Source organism: Echiichthys vipera (genome assembly GCF_963691815.1).
Source record: "Echiichthys vipera genome assembly, chromosome: 6".
Lineage (NCBI taxonomy): Eukaryota > Metazoa > Chordata > Actinopteri > Perciformes > Trachinidae > Echiichthys > Echiichthys vipera.
Genome location: NC_139831.1, coordinates 19834302 through 19850060, shown reverse-complemented (window position 1 = coordinate 19850060; position 15759 = coordinate 19834302). Strand labels below are relative to the sequence as shown.

Here is a 15759-nt window from a genome sequence, read left to right as displayed (position 1 = left end):
CAAACGAGGCATGTCTGCCCTCCTTCTCTGGAAACAACTTTATTTGCTGTAGGAGTCCGCGTGAGATCGCTGCATCACAGATGCATGATACCCAAAAGGGGGGCAGTATGCATTATGGTTCATTTTGAGGCAAACCATTCAATAACAAATAGATGCAGATTTCTGTACAGTATGTCCTTCACAGTTTTGTTGGAGTAAATCACAACTCTGGACCAATTATTCTCACACTAACTAATCACACCAAAATCTCACAAGCATGCCAGAATGTACGTGGCTCTCTCCTGCAGTGTCTTAATTCTGTTTGCACATGGGTGGTCAAACCAACAGTGTGGGCTCTCTCTCAGTTGGTCTCCACACCAACTTCCAGAAGCGTCTTTGCTTCTGAAATGCTCTCAGAGCAATCAGACTGACATATCTATGTTAATGGTGTCCAGGGGTCAGAGCTGAGGGTGATGCCGGATTGTAATTTTGGCTTTCACTGAGTATGAAGCAAACCACCGACATGCTCTCTTAACTAATGTGTTTTGTTTAGCATTCCACTGTCCACAGACTATCTGAATGTACTGAGTGAGGACTGACTGCATATCAGTGATATACAGTGTATCATGGGTGCATGCTTTTCATAGTTCACCTTTGAGTGCTGTAGCTTATATTTAAGGTGTGTTTAAGCCAGAGTGTGCTAAATTTTCTATTACCGTACCTAAAAAAACAAACACAAAACAAACATAAAAAGACAGTACATTTAAAGGACAATATGTATGTATGGTAAACAGGAAATTACCAGCAGCCAGTTAGCTTAGCTTAGCAAAATAACTGGACACACAAGGAAACCGCTAGCCTGGCTCGTCCAAAGGTAACAAGATATGTCAAGGCCCCTAAAACGTACCAATTGACATGTTATATGTTATATGTCTTGTTGTCACCAAGAAGTCAATATAGCTTTTATGATGTAACAACTCTATAGTTGAGGTCAGACTTTGCATAGAAACAACCTGGTTAGGTTTAGGGAAGATCATGGTTTGGTTAAAATGACTACTTAGTTAAAGTTAAGGGGTCCTATATGGTTACAGCTTCCAACTCTTTATTGACTAAAAAGCACTGTTTCAACCCAAAACCCAACAGCATCTTCATTAGGCAACGTGAATGAACATGGTCTTGCAACATGACTGTCAGTCTGTGCATTTCTTTGTGCTGTTGAATACTCCTGCAGACATTTGAGTGTCTGATTGGGCTGAAAGTACAGTTCCTTTCCTTTGGAAAAGATTCAGCCCAGCAATAATTATGCGTTCATTAACACCCCATAGTCTGCACTGAGGCAGTAAAGCAAGCATTAGGGGAAGCAACACTTGTTACTGCAGCTCTGCTGTGTTTACAGGGAAAGCTTGATTGCAGACTTCGTCACAGCCTTATATTCACTTCCTGTGTTAATCCCCCTTTGCCATAGCAGATCTTTCTTTCTGAGGCAACAGCGAGGGTGTGGGGGGAATTTCACTTCTGCTTTGCTTCACCCCAAACACCATTCAGCCAAGGCTCATATAAAGAGCCACCATATCCTGCTAAAACAAACAGCATTGAGGAGGTAGAAACAAATCCTTTTGTCTTTGAGTTATATTTAGTTCCTGTCTGCCTTAACCCAAACGCCATCTCTCATGAGCCTTGTTTGCCCTCAGGCTGAATCAGATCATATATGACCATGTTGGCAGCAGAAGAACTTTCCCTTGGTTTGTGATATGGATCATGTCAGTATACTCAACCTGCATACACGAAGCAGAAAGTAAACCCTTATTCTGCTATACATTTTCTAATTAGTCACAATTACAAACATTACATTGACTTCAACGAATAATACTTTTGCGCACATCTACATTTTTATGCATTCTCATTTGTTAAACAACAGGCTTTGTTCAGGACACACAGGACATACAGCACACACAGCTGCTGGAGCGCCCCGGGCCTCTCTAATTCTCCACTATGAGAGATACGCCTTCACTGATGGTCTCCGTCCTATAAACCCTGTAGGCCACGGCTCCTCTGAGAGCGGTGTGGTCCAGAAGACAGGAAACAGCTTGAGAGAAACAGTCAAGGCTGTGGGAGGGCAGGGTGGGAAATAAGGGGGATTTCCTCATATGGTGCTTGGACTTTTATTAAAAGTATCTGTGTGTTCAACATAGGAATAGGTGGTTAATTAAAGTTTGATGATGGGTGTGCACGGGATCTGGGGCTTAAAAGCCTGACACCATGGATCAATGATTTTGTAAATCTATACTTTGTATTCAGATCAGTCTAACCCCTTCACCGTGACTCTTTAAACAACCATGATCAACGATGATCATTTATTGTTATCAAAGTTTGCACCACACTGTAAGCAAGACCCTCTATATGCAAATGTAGTGACATATCTCCTTCCTTTAGATTAGGCCACATCCCGTTCAAGCGTGATGTTTGTCATACACACACACACACACTCACTCAATATGGCTTCATCACGCTTTGGGTGAATAATTAAATGAATTATTCAGAGGCTCTGTGATGCTCTTAAGTAAGGATCTCTGTTTACTGTGTCTTTAAAGTCGTGCAGAGGGGAGCTATACTGAAGAAAGGAGGGGGCTGCTGTGCGCCAGTTGGAGGTGTCTGCCTGTCGCAGGGGCTTGGGGTTGACATTAAGAAGAGCGCGTCCATGCTTCAGCGGGGAGATACGGCGCAATTTGAAGCCACTGATACCCAGATTGAACTGCAGGCAGACACTCATCAGAACGAGGATACATGGATGGAAAGAGAAGTAGTGGAATCGGAATTAACTTGTCAGCCGGTGCGAGGAATTTCTGGATATAATGGGGAATACGACACCTAAACCTTTAATAGGTGAGGCTTGTTGTTACTGTATCGTTCACGAGGCTTGCAGTGCACTCACGCGAAGCGGTGTCTGTGTGAAACCGCTTGATATTAGAGATACACATGGTTAGATCTGATTCCTCCGCTTGGGCTCGCTCTGCGTGGAGGCGCGCTTCCCATCACGGGGGGAGCTGAGCGTGATTCCCAGGGAGCGAGTCCATACAGGCGCTCTCCGGATATCCATTTTTTACTCATCATTTATCAAATTATAGCCAGTGATGAAGGCTGAAATTAAAAACAGAGAGTGGCTAAAATAAGGGCGACAGTTGAATAGTTGATGAACATCAAGCAGGACCACCGTCAACTAAACTAATTTTCAGTAAAACCTCTTTTGTGACCATAACCTAACCTATCATAACAAACAAATTAGTTGGGTCTTTGGGAATTCAAAATGAGCATCGTTTCAGCAGGAAAAGAGCCAAAGTCTACTCTTAAATGATTGTTTTAGACAAATGAGCAATTTCCAAATTACTTGAAATGACTGCAGCCTGTTCAATGGCTCCCTTTGCTTTCTTCACAATCAGATTGTGTTCTATGGTCTGTCTTCTATTTCAGAGATGAATGATTATTTTTTTCTTTTTGCCATAAAACGTTGTTTCATAGATAGAGTAGGGTACTTAATCAACCCCAGATGATCTGCAACCTTTGTAAGTATCATATTTTGTTTTGACGTAAGAATGTAAGCATTATGAATTAAACAGAAATGTATTTTCAATTACATAAGCATAAAATGGAAATTTGTCTTTGACACTGGCATATACAATAACACATCATACCCCAAAAGTATGCATCTTAAAATCTACTTAAAGTGATCAATTGGCAGTAATAACAGTGATGTGTGGCTTCATGTGAGTCCATCAAAACATCACGACAATGCATGATGCTCAGCAGTATTTGACAATAAATAAATAAATGCACTTCAAAATAAGTGATAGTGTTGGTTGTAGAATATCCTAGAAGCATCCTTGATGCTCAAGAGCATTAAGATTAGTGTGTGTGTGTGTGTGTGTGTGTGTGTGTGTGTGTGTGTGTGTGTGTGTGTGTGTGTGTGTGTGTGTTTGCAGGTGATGTGGACAATAGGTCAAAACTAGGTGCCTTGTTGGACAATGTCCTTCCCTTGTTAGAAACATTTGTTTTACTACCACCATGTCCTGTGCTATTGATTTGTTATTAATGTATGATTTGTTTGTGATACATACCAAATGACCATGGGCCTGAGCCACATAAACACATAGAATTGAATGAAATTGAAATTTCACCATTATAGCAGCCAGGTCACACATGAATAAAAAAACAAACAAACATAGAAACTGAACAATCAAAGTAGCCTTATATAATGAACAATCCCAAATGAATTAGTCCTGCATATGAAATGATTGTCAGCCCCAGTTTCTGCATAAAGCTGTCATTATGTGCTCCCAGTACATCACTTTGTCATGGCATGTCCTATACAGAACATTACTCAATAATCAGTTCCCCATACCACTTTGATTTAATGTCTGTCACACTCCAACGTTTTCCAACAGACCCACTCGGCGGCTAAATGATGTGGTTACTGCTACCAGAGCCAGCTGACGTAGGGTTTGGACCGAGAACAGTTAGTTAGTCACTGAGGAGCAGGAGCAGCGTGGGTCCTTGTTTGCACTGTATGGTTTTGATTAACAGGGAATTGATAGAATATCTGCGTTTTCTGGGTCTGTATTAGAGATGTGCACACTATATCAGACAGTAGGTTTGTATATCAGTCAGTAAAAAGTCATTTTACAGACCTATGTGTGATGAAGATTTCGTAACACCGGCTGTGAAAAGAGTATCAAGTGATTGCAGGTGTTTTTACCAAGAAATTGATGTCCACAACTCCTATACATAAAGATCTTGCAGAAAAAGACCCTAAACTCCACTGAGACTCATGTCTTGCCTTGCACAATAAATGAGTTCACAGTATGATGAATACGTACAGCCTAGAGATAAGAGAGAATAGAGAGCCTGATCATCTTGTGGCCAAAGATAACTCTGACGAATGCACATAATCAGTTTTACATTTCAAAAAGCTTTCCTCGGCACGGCAGTGTCTTGTGCAGTCTTATGATTGCATTTATTTGTGCTTTTTCTTTCATAGGGAGAAAGACAGGGAGACATCACGATTGAACCCCATGTGATAGCAGAACTATACTGTATGTGAGACTTGAGACTCAGCTTTGCATTAAGACCACTTTTCTCATCCTTAACAGGTCTCCCAGTCTGTCTCATCACTTTCCAGCCCTAAATCCCAATTCTTGATAGTCACTCATTAAGACCACTGCTCTGATTCTCTATATTTGGGCACGTATTTGCAAAACATTTCATCTTACCACTAGGAGGACTCCTAAATACGTAGCACTGGTTCCTGGTTAAGAGTGCCTTCTTCACCTTTTCACAAAGCTGCTGAGGCCAACTGTTACTAAGGAATTGGGAGAGGTCTTAAGATAAATGAAAAGACGGGGTTGACCTTGTTGCTATGGATGATGTGTTTCAAGAAGCGGATTGGTTGTCTTGGGTCTTGGGCTGTTTGGGGTCTCTGTCAGTGAATTCTTAATAAAAATACTACAGGAGGTATGTTGCCATATCCAAATAAAGAGTTTGAAATAAAATATAGTCTACTCTAAGTATCAATGGTTTAACCTGATACAAAGCGTAATACAGGCTACTGACTAGTCTGACTACTTACTGACTGTAAGTATATGTACAGCTAATTGTCAGCTTCTTACATGTCCGGCAGCGCGTTAACAATTAGCAAGTATCCTGTCAGATGCCTCGTAATTATCAGACTATAATAACCATGGCTGATAGTGAGAGGTGGATACCAAAACTGAACTTTTACTTCTTAGGTAAGGTAATAATGTCCTTCCTTTCCTGTGCATGAAAGAACATTTAGAAAGGACATTATTAAAGGAAATTGGATTATTGAATTATATTAGAAGGCCGGGAAAATATATGCCTGGAAATAAATGCTGCTTTCCCACTATTAAAGGTTTCTAAAACTTTGACACGATTACGAGGCAGATTGCCCGCAGCAGAGATTTTGGGATCCACTTGACTGCTTCTAACTTACCACAGATTTATGAGCTTGTTTTAGGGCAAAAACACATCATGAAATACTATTACATCAGAAATGTATGAGTCCTAAAACTAGGACTGCCAAGAATTTTTTAGAGTTACTTATAGCTTACATCAAAAAGCTATGCTTAAAATGTTTTGTGAATATGGACCCAGTACTCATAACTGATGGTCTGAGTTATCCATCACTGACACTGACCTATCCCCAGCTCATGTATTACCAGTGACTGAATATTCTGAAAATAAATCACCCAGTGATCTTTGAAAAACCCATAGACAGTCATTTAACACTAATTACAGTTTCTCAGGATCATCAAGAATCTTTCAACCATCTGGCACTCCGTGGCATAAATGACATGTATCCCTGCTCTATTTGTGCAATAATACAAAAACTTTAAAAGCATTATGTCATTTCAGCCAATGTCGACAGATACTAGTTGTCTTTTAAATAAACTCAAACTAGGTTTACATTCGATGTCAACAGCTATGTTGAATGCATTGTTTTCATCAAAAACCTTTGCCAACTATTGCTGTTTACTAGCCAACTGTCGTCTTCTACCTTCTTCCGCTGCATTATAGCATTTTGCCACCACCATGTTTTGAAAGCATGAAGTGCTGCAGGAATGAGTCCTAAAAACTTGAAATCTGTTAGCAATGTTGCAGTTCTCCCTCATCTTTAAATCAATGGGTTTTTTTGGTTAGATGACGGAAATAAGGCCTGTGTTAACAGAAGCTGAAGAGACACTTTGCTCTACAAAATAAAATTCTATTACAGTAAATGATCTACTTAAAAAAGGCGATTGCTAACAAGTGGCTAAATAATTGGCCATAAAGGTCATCAAGGCAAAACCATTTGGAAAGTGGTGGAGTCATTCGACTGTGGTAGTTCGTTTATAGCCTAAGGTTCGCTTTTTACTTCAGGCATTTGCATTTACGCTTAAAGAAAATCATAAAAGCCATCATTTGTGAAGATTATTTTGCTAACGTGTAAGTACTTATTTTCTGCAGTAATCTAAAATCCAACGGAAAAATCCCCTTGGCTTTTGGTTGAGAGAACCAAGGTGATGCTAACTTCCGGGTTAACCTACAGAAAAACTTCATCCCTGCAGCACTCTATTGGCAAAGTTGTGTATTGCATCACTTGTACATGTGAACAAAAATGGAGATCAGTCCAAAACGCAGGGCGTCTTTGTTTCACATTGTATGAACAAGGAAAATCTTTTTTTGTCACTCAGCAGACAAACATCTACTTCATCTAGTTTGTTGTAAGAGCTTTTAAGAGTCCTCAAAATACCTTGAGAACAGAGGTTAGAATTGATAAAATGACCTGATTGGTTTTTCAAAGATTTCCTGTGACTCAACGCGCTTGGCTATGCCTTTCATCTAATAATGGCAAAGTGTCTATAACACTGGTTCTTTAACTACAAAGTCCCAGTGCTTCCCTCTGTCAGCGAGGCAGTTGAGCCTAAGGCCCAGAGGCTGATCCTCAACACGTTTTTCTCCATACACTTAACCCAAAGTGTATTTTACTCCCTCAAAAGCAAAATTCCCAGGAGTAGAAAGGAAAGGGGCACCCGCACATCATTTGAGATGTTGCAGATGTTCTTGCTGCTGCTTCATAGTTTAGAATATAATCAGTGATAATGTCTAATTTAGGAAATGTACTGTGGAACATTTCACAGAGTTATTGTCTTTACACCAGATCACAGGGAATTTTAAACAAATGTAATCACTCTGTGGCCCTGGAGGCGAGTAGAAACACGCCTCCCTTTGACTGTTGGATTTCAGCCAGTCTATACCGTATCATCCACAGCTTCCATTTGGTTTCTTGTGAAGCCCAAACAGTTTCATTTAAGCTAATGTCCAGTTTATCTTGTTTGATATATGATCCTTGTTAATTTGGTTTGTGATGTTGAATACATTATTCTCTCAAGTAGGCCATTGACTTCTGTGAAGATGAGATGAAAGATTAACCTTTTCATTTAGGTATTTCTTCACTGACTAGGCACCGTGTGATTCATTCTTCACTTCATGAAGATAACTCTGGAGGAATGAAAGGGGCTATTCAGGGTTTGTTTATGCTGTAGGCCAAGGGTGTGTGCAGCCCGTAAATAAGAGGAAGGCTTATAGCATCTGTTGTCGACTTTTTTTTGTTATTTTCTCTCTCTCTGGTGATGCTTTTAGTATTAGCACTGTTGAAAAAAAATCTATTTTTTATAAGCCAATATTACTGGGGGTCATTATGCATGGGTTATGTCCAAATTTCACCTTGTTTTATTTCTGTGATATAAATGTCCCATATGGATGTGGTAAGAAGACTGCTTTGGGACAGTTTGCCTTTTATACTGTATATATATAAGCTGAAAGAGACTATTTAAATGGACTTATTTAGGGGAGGAGAGGGGCTTTATAGTGTCAGTGTGGGAAAGGAAGTGTGTGAGACTGTGGGCTCCTTTACATAACTGGCCTCTGCCCTCTAAACCAACTGCCATGAACTACTTGCAGACAAGTTACTGTGTGCTGATATGTTGCCTCTTTTTCCAACAGCTGGTGTCACGAACATTCCTGTCTTGACATTGTCTGAGTGGCACAAAAGCAGACCTGCTGTTCACATACCATGTTGCTCTCTAATTTGTTTATTCATTGAATCATTAACGACATTCATTTTTCTCACTGTACCCCTGATATTTTGGTACCCACAGATGTGACTCTGCAACCCCGCCCTGTGGCCAGCAGGCAATACTACACCCTGCCTAACAATGGGGCAGGTGTGGAGAGAAGAACATCTGCTGCTGTTCCGGTGAGCATCAACATGGAGTCACCCCGCTTTCACCCCCATGTCAAGGGCAAAAATATCAGGCTGGATGGGCAGCTTCGCCGTGCCACACGCAAGAACAGCTTCTGTAATGGCATCACTTTCAGCCACAGGCCTGTCCAACTCTATGAGAAGGTTTGTTTTCAAATAACGCACTGTAATTTTAACAGCTAGAGATTTGAAGAATAAAATTTTAATTTTGATTAATGCCATTCCTTCAGGTGCGTCTTCGCCTGAGTGGCGTGCACACTGGCTGGAGTGGTGCTCTACGCTTTGGTTTCACCAGTTTGGACCCAAGTGAATTGGTCGCTACAGACATCCCCAAGTACGCTTGCCCAGACCTGGTGACACGGCCTGGCTACTGGGCTAAAGCTCTGCCTGAGAGACTGGCCTTGAAAGACAATGTGTTGTCATTCTGGGCAGATCGCCATGGAAGAGTTTTCTACAGCATCAACGAAGCAGAGCCCATCCTCTTCCACTGTGGGCTTAGCATCGGCTGTCCACTCTGGGCCATCATAGATATCTATGGCATCACTCAGGAGGTCACACTGCTTGGTAAGCACTTTAATATGTTGTTTACTTGATCTGTAAAATGACTCCTGTGTAATACTTAATGTTTTTGTCAGAACTGCAGCCAAGAGAGGCGAGCAGAAGCTGACTCATATTTAAAAGGGAAGTAAGAGGAAATAATTTCACAACTGACTGGTCATGAATCTTTACACAATCAAGCATTACAGTTCATATATACCCAAAAAAGTATTCAGTTATGGATATTTTTGGACTCGATTAGGCGTCAGCTGGAAGGCCATGTTTATTTTGACCATGGCTTTGACAACCCTCAAACCTCAGGAACTTATTTTTATAATGTCAACACATTCACAGCTAATTTAAGCAGCTTCCCGAGAGTTCAGAAAGCAGCTGTGCCATGAAAGTCAGCGGAGGCCAATATAGTAGGTGTAGATAGTGGGGCCTGGGGTGGCTCAAGGATCGACTATCTGTGTGACAAAACTAGAAAACCCGAACCAGGACATACAGAGATAAACAGGATATGGACCACAGATCTCAATCCACCATGAAACCTCTTACTCTTAACCACTCTCTTACTATTACTTTGTCACTTTCTCCCTCTTTCTTCATTTCCATCACTCTCTCCCCTGTGACTTCCTCTCATACTCACCGGGTGTGTTTATCTTCAGTCTGACAAGAGCTATGGCCATGTTTGGTCAAGGCTGTAGATCCCAGGAGCTTTGGAGGGGCCAGTGCACTCAACTGCTCCATCATCACTAGAAATAGTAATAAAGGAATGTAGGGGGGCTACTAGCACCAGACATTTTTTTATATGAGCCCCTCATACATAGAGAAATTCAGCTGTACTGTAAACTCTGTGCATGCAGCGTGGCAGTTTAGAGAGCTCATGTTAAAGAGATTCTTCACCCATTTTAATCCAGGTCTGCGTTATGGCTATTTGGGGATTGTTGTTCAGATGAACGGTGTTTGGCCTGTCTCGGTGGCAGAAGTCTCCAAGGAACGGAGCGTTGGACATGTGCCAAATTTGGGAAAAGAGTGATGAAGCGAAACAACTAGACAGGCCAAACACTGTTCATCTGAACACAATGCCCAAATGTCCATGCCACAGACCTGGATTAAAATGGGCTGGGTGTTCAGAGGCTTTAACTGCAAACCAGAACGCTTGTATGTGTTTAATGCTCTGTCAGGTCTGGAAGAATTACATCCCAAACACTGTAAAAATACAAGTACCACCGTACCATCACCTTTTCAAAATTTTGGCATTAACTATGGAGCAGTATCGGAGCATTGACTCCTGTGACATCCCTAACTAGGACTGTCCAATACCCTGCCAGTGAACAGTGGCTCACAGCATAACAGACATTTCACATATTTCTCATCTGCTTGCTGTCAGCCACGGTGGGAAAAAGTAGTAAATAGAACTGCACTATTAGTGGATACATTTAATATGTTAAGAAGAAATTAGAATTAGAAATGTCATGTCAACGATTAGTCAATTTGATTAGTCAGAAAATGAATAAGCAACTTTTACTATAAATCATTTTGTTAATATTTGCTGGTTTGGTTTATCTTTTATGACAGTAAGCTTCCATTTTTCAGTTATCTCGTGTTTTGTAGATGATTAATCAGTTGAGAAAATAATCAGCAGAATAATCTATAATTAAATTAATCATTAGTTGCAGTCCTATGATATGCTGATACAAACAAAAGTTTCAGAGCAAAACAGGCATCAAAGAGATACATAGATTGTATCTTAGCATCAATCTTTTCTTCAGGCATCATAGAATTGATAAAGACTAAAGGAGCAAAAACAAGTGACCTGAGCTTACTTCGGTTGGATCTTATCATACCATGTCCAAATCACAAACTTGTTTGTACATATTCTCCACCACAGAAAGCACGTTTGCTGAGAGTGTGGGCTCCAGCTGCCTGAGTGCGGCCCGTCTGAGTGCTTATCTGCCCCAGAGTAGCCACGACTCAGCCAATTACAACAACAATCAACTGGAGAACAACCAGGCTGCTGCTGCCAAGATGGCCAACCTCCAGCTCAATAACTACACTCAGCTCATCCCTTGCTGCTCTTCCACCTCTTCCTCCTCCACACCGTCCTCATCTGCCTCCACTGGATTCAGTACCCCGAGGGTGGTCCGGGGCCTTCCTTCCCCGCTGGACAATGACTTGCACTTTCACCGCGTCCGTGGCTCTGATATAATACTCTCTGCAGATCGCTCAGCCGCCTGCATCCACTTTCTGGACAGCAGTCGGACTCTGGTGTTCAGTGACCGGCCGCTACATGTAGGTGAGACTTTGTACGTGGAAGTCGGCCACCTGGGCCTGCCCTACTTTGGGGCGCTGTTATTTGGTTTAACATCCTGTGACCCAGCTAGTCTGCATGCCGGGGACTTGCCAGCAGACCCTGAGGTTCTCCTGGACCGTAAAGAGTATTGGGTTGTGCACCGGGGCTTCCCCATTCCTTGCTCTGGGGATGTGCTCAGCTTCAGTTTGCTGCCCAACGGAGAGGTGCACCATGGGGTGAATGGAGTGGGACGTGGCAGGCTGCTCTGTGTGGACTCTTCTCAGGTCCTGTGGGCCTTTTTCACCCTGCACGGGGCAGTCAATCGACTCAGGATACTAGGTAAGCTGATTGTATTCACAGCGACACAGAGAGGTGATAATGGAATAATTGTAATTATGAAATGAGACCATCTTATAAAACACAATCTACCGAATGAAATACTTGAAGAAAGTGTTCAGTGTTTTGGGAAGTGCAGTCCCCATTTGGGGAGTGCCTGTTTGGATTGCTCAATTGCTTGGGCCCCAGAAGAGCTAGATGCATGGTTCTTGAAATATGTGAAGGACAGTCATATAGTCAGACAAACACTTACAGAGATCCCTACTTTTATGTACAGTTTTGCTCAAAATTTGTAGGGGGAGTAGCGAAAAAAAACTGATTTGGATACAATTCAAAATGGTGGAAAAATCAATCTAAGCTAAGCTAACTAAGCTACTGTATGGTAGGAAACTAAATTCTAAATTTCTAAATTGTCCTTTTATACTAAAATGATAAATGCCCCAGGGAGCATACGGTTCAATTATCATCAGTCTATTCTTGAGTCTTGGCAGCCCTTGCAATTTATTTTTCCCAGACTAAAAGAATGTAGTTGAAAAGTTTATGTCTGCAAGTTTAGTGACCTGTCTGTCCTTGTCTTGCTACTCCCACATACACTCCCATCATCACAGACCCAACAATATTATCCTCTAACAGAAACTAAAAGAAAATCCCTCCATGAATGCTTTACATGAGTCTAAGTATCTGGGTTTTGTTCATGTGTCTATATCTTTGTGACACAGGAACACTTCAGTCCAGCCCTCCCTCCACATCCCCCAGCACTTCTCAGAGCAGCAGCCCAGACGACAGTGACTCAGACCTGGCGTTCAGTGTCAACAGATCCTCCTCTGCCTCTGAATCCTCTCTGGGTAGGTTAACAAATGTTGACAGCATTCTACAATATATGTAGGAACCCCCACAAGGTCACAGCTAGTGGTGTAGTCTTTCGGACTGTACTAGACGAGATGTGGGAATAACGTTTTGTTTCACTTTGGAAGTGACAACAACATATCTCCTTTCTTATTCCAAATTTCCGCATTGTTAGAGATATTCCTCCATAATTTTGTACATTCTAGAGCTGTAATGATTAGGCGATAATTCAATTAGTCAACCAACAGAAAATTGATTAGCAGATATTTTCATTAATGATCAATTTTTCTCCAAACATACTACTGTTTAAAGGTCCCATATTGTAATAAGTGAAACTTCCAAGCCAAGAACGAGCGTTCAGGACTTCAATATGGTTGTGATGTCACAATTATACCATATATGGTAGAAAGTGCTGCTACAGGGCTGTTATTCCCGGGCAGTGATGACAGTACAGAGACGCTAAGAGGCACCAAATGGATTCAGACAGATGGTGAATACAAGTATATTGAGACAAGCAGTATAAAAAAGAATAGTGGGAGTCAACATTAACGCATGTAAACATGGTTTAGTAGAAATGCAAAATTACAAAATTACACATTTACAAGTATGAACCTTAAAATGAGCATAGTATTTCTTCTTTAAGCTACTAAAATGTGGAAATTTGCTGCTTTTCCTTGTCTTATCATTATAGTGAAGTTAATGTTTTTAGATTTTGGACAAAGAAAGTCATTTGTTTACATCACCTTGGGCTCTAGGGAATTGTGATGGACATTTTAAACTGTTGTTACATAAATTAATCAAGAAAATCAAACCTTGTAAATGTATTTAGAAAATAATCATTAGTTGCAGTCATAGTACCTTTTGTTAAATTTCAATAATCTAGCCGTTCCTAACATGGAAATTTGTATTCATCATGGCTTATAAAGAAAATAAAAAATGCACTTAAAAAATATGGACAGAGAATAAAGAATAGAATATATGACAGCAACATTATTGAAGCTCTAAATCTGGCATACTCGCACACAACTCGCACACAACTACAAGAACAAAAGTTATCTGTGTACATGCTTCCATGTCTGCTCCATTTCCAATCCAGACCCACACATGTTTTTCTTTCTTATCATCTAGTGACTGCTCCCAGCTCCCCTCTCAGTCCTCTGTCCTCACCCACTTTCACCGCCTCAGAACTGCCCTCTGCTGGAAAAAACGGAGAATGCACCATTTGCTTCGACCAGGACGTGGACACAGTCATCTACACGTGTGGACACATGTGTTTGTGCAACGACTGCGGGCTGAAGCTGAAGAGACAGATCAATGCGTGCTGTCCGATATGCAGGAGGCCCATCAAAGATGTTATCAAAACATACCGGCCATGATCATCCAGATGCTTAAACAGGTGCTGTCACTTCCGCATCTGGATGCCACCTGTGTCCTCTTCTCAGGCTTGGCTTGACATGGATTTTGGCCCTAATGGGAGATTAGCCACACCAGGACATATTTGTGCCTATATTTTCATTTTATATGGGTGACTCATTTCTGAAAAGACGCTATGCACTTCATACGTAGAACTGAGATGGTGCTCATCTCAATACAGACTGCAACATGAGTTCCTATGTTTTGGCTGAGAAAGAAGAGATGTGCTCCTTTTTTGTATTTTCAACGTGATGTCTCTTACGTCACATATATTTGCTGAGCAGAAAAGCCTGCTGTGAATATTGTTTCCTTACATTCATCGTCCTAGATTTGTGTGTGCTTCAGCAGAATATGTGGACCGTTAGTCTATGACTTCTAGTGCCTTAGATTTTTGTCATATTGTGTGTCCAATTAATTATGCTTACAATCCTAGCCATATTTTTCCAAGTACAGTACTGAAAGCTTGTGGTGAAAAGGCACACAGATAAAGAACGTATGCGATAAAAGGTGTAATAGTAAGTTCGAAGATGTAATATGGTTCAGTGGTATGCTATAAGAAAAGTATGTTGGAAAGTACAAGAAGAATCTGGTTTTGCACTTTGACAGATTAATAAAAGTGGACTGATTCACATGCGTGTAGTTTCAGTACAGTTCAGGAACAAGTTGTCTCTTGTAGCTCTTACAGAACCCATCTCATCTCATCTCATCTCATCTCAACTCATCTCATCTTCAACTGCTTATGCAGGGTCGGGTCGCGGGGGCAGCAGCTCTAGCAGGGGACCCCAAACTTTTCTTTCCCGGGCCACATTAACCAGTTCCAACTGGGGGATCCCGAAGCGTTCCTAGGCCAGCGTGGAGATTTGATCTCTCCACCTGTTCCTGGGTCTTTCCCGAGGCCTCCTCCCAGCTGGATGTGCCTGGAACACCTCCCTAGGGAGCATCCTTACTAGATGCCCGAACCCCATGAACTGGCTCCTTTCAACGCAAAGGAGCAGTGGCTCTGCTCCGAGTTCCTCACGGATGGCTGAACTTCTCACCCTATCTCTAAGGGAGACCCTTGCCACCCTCCTGAGAAAACCCATGTCGGCCCATGCCCATGTAGAAACTCAAAATAATGAGAAGCTTTCTCACAATAATCACTAAGTAGTTTCTCATATTTTTGTCACAAGGCTTTTCATTGTAATCTTTTTTTTCTCATAAAGGGCTGGGGTCAGTTTAATCTGCAGAGCTGTAGATATAAGTACTGACGATCCCACTAATGTGCTTCTCTTCTAAAATATGAACTAGCTATTTTCTTTATGACATTTTGATAGCATGCCTGTCACAATAATCCATGCTAAAACTAGGGCTGTACTTTCTTTTAGTCTGATGAAGATCATGTGGCAATCAAATGCTCCTCAATTGACCTTGAGTGTTTCCAAGGTCAAGATCAAATCCTAACCCAACATTTGAGGCACAAGCCAAAAGAGGTCACATTTCATGATCATGTGTTATGATAGAAAGCTCCAGGTTCTTAATCTCTCTTGATATTTTGCAT

The 15759-nt window shown here is 41.4% G+C and overlaps 1 protein-coding gene across 1 annotated transcript; it reads left to right on the top strand.

Annotated features, from left to right (window-relative positions):
* The first annotated feature begins 2687 nt into the window (after positions 1-2687).
* Positions 2688-15412, top strand: neurl1b (neuralized E3 ubiquitin protein ligase 1B). The gene is made up of 6 exons (XM_083915904.1): positions 2688-2862; positions 8691-8938; positions 9025-9358; positions 11226-11966; positions 12683-12808; positions 13938-15412. Exons 1-6 carry the CDS (start codon positions 2832-2834, stop codon positions 14183-14185), a joined length of 1728 nt encoding a protein of 575 aa, XP_083772030.1. The 5' UTR covers positions 2688-2831; the 3' UTR covers positions 14186-15412.
* Positions 15413-15759: the final 347 nt, after the last annotated feature.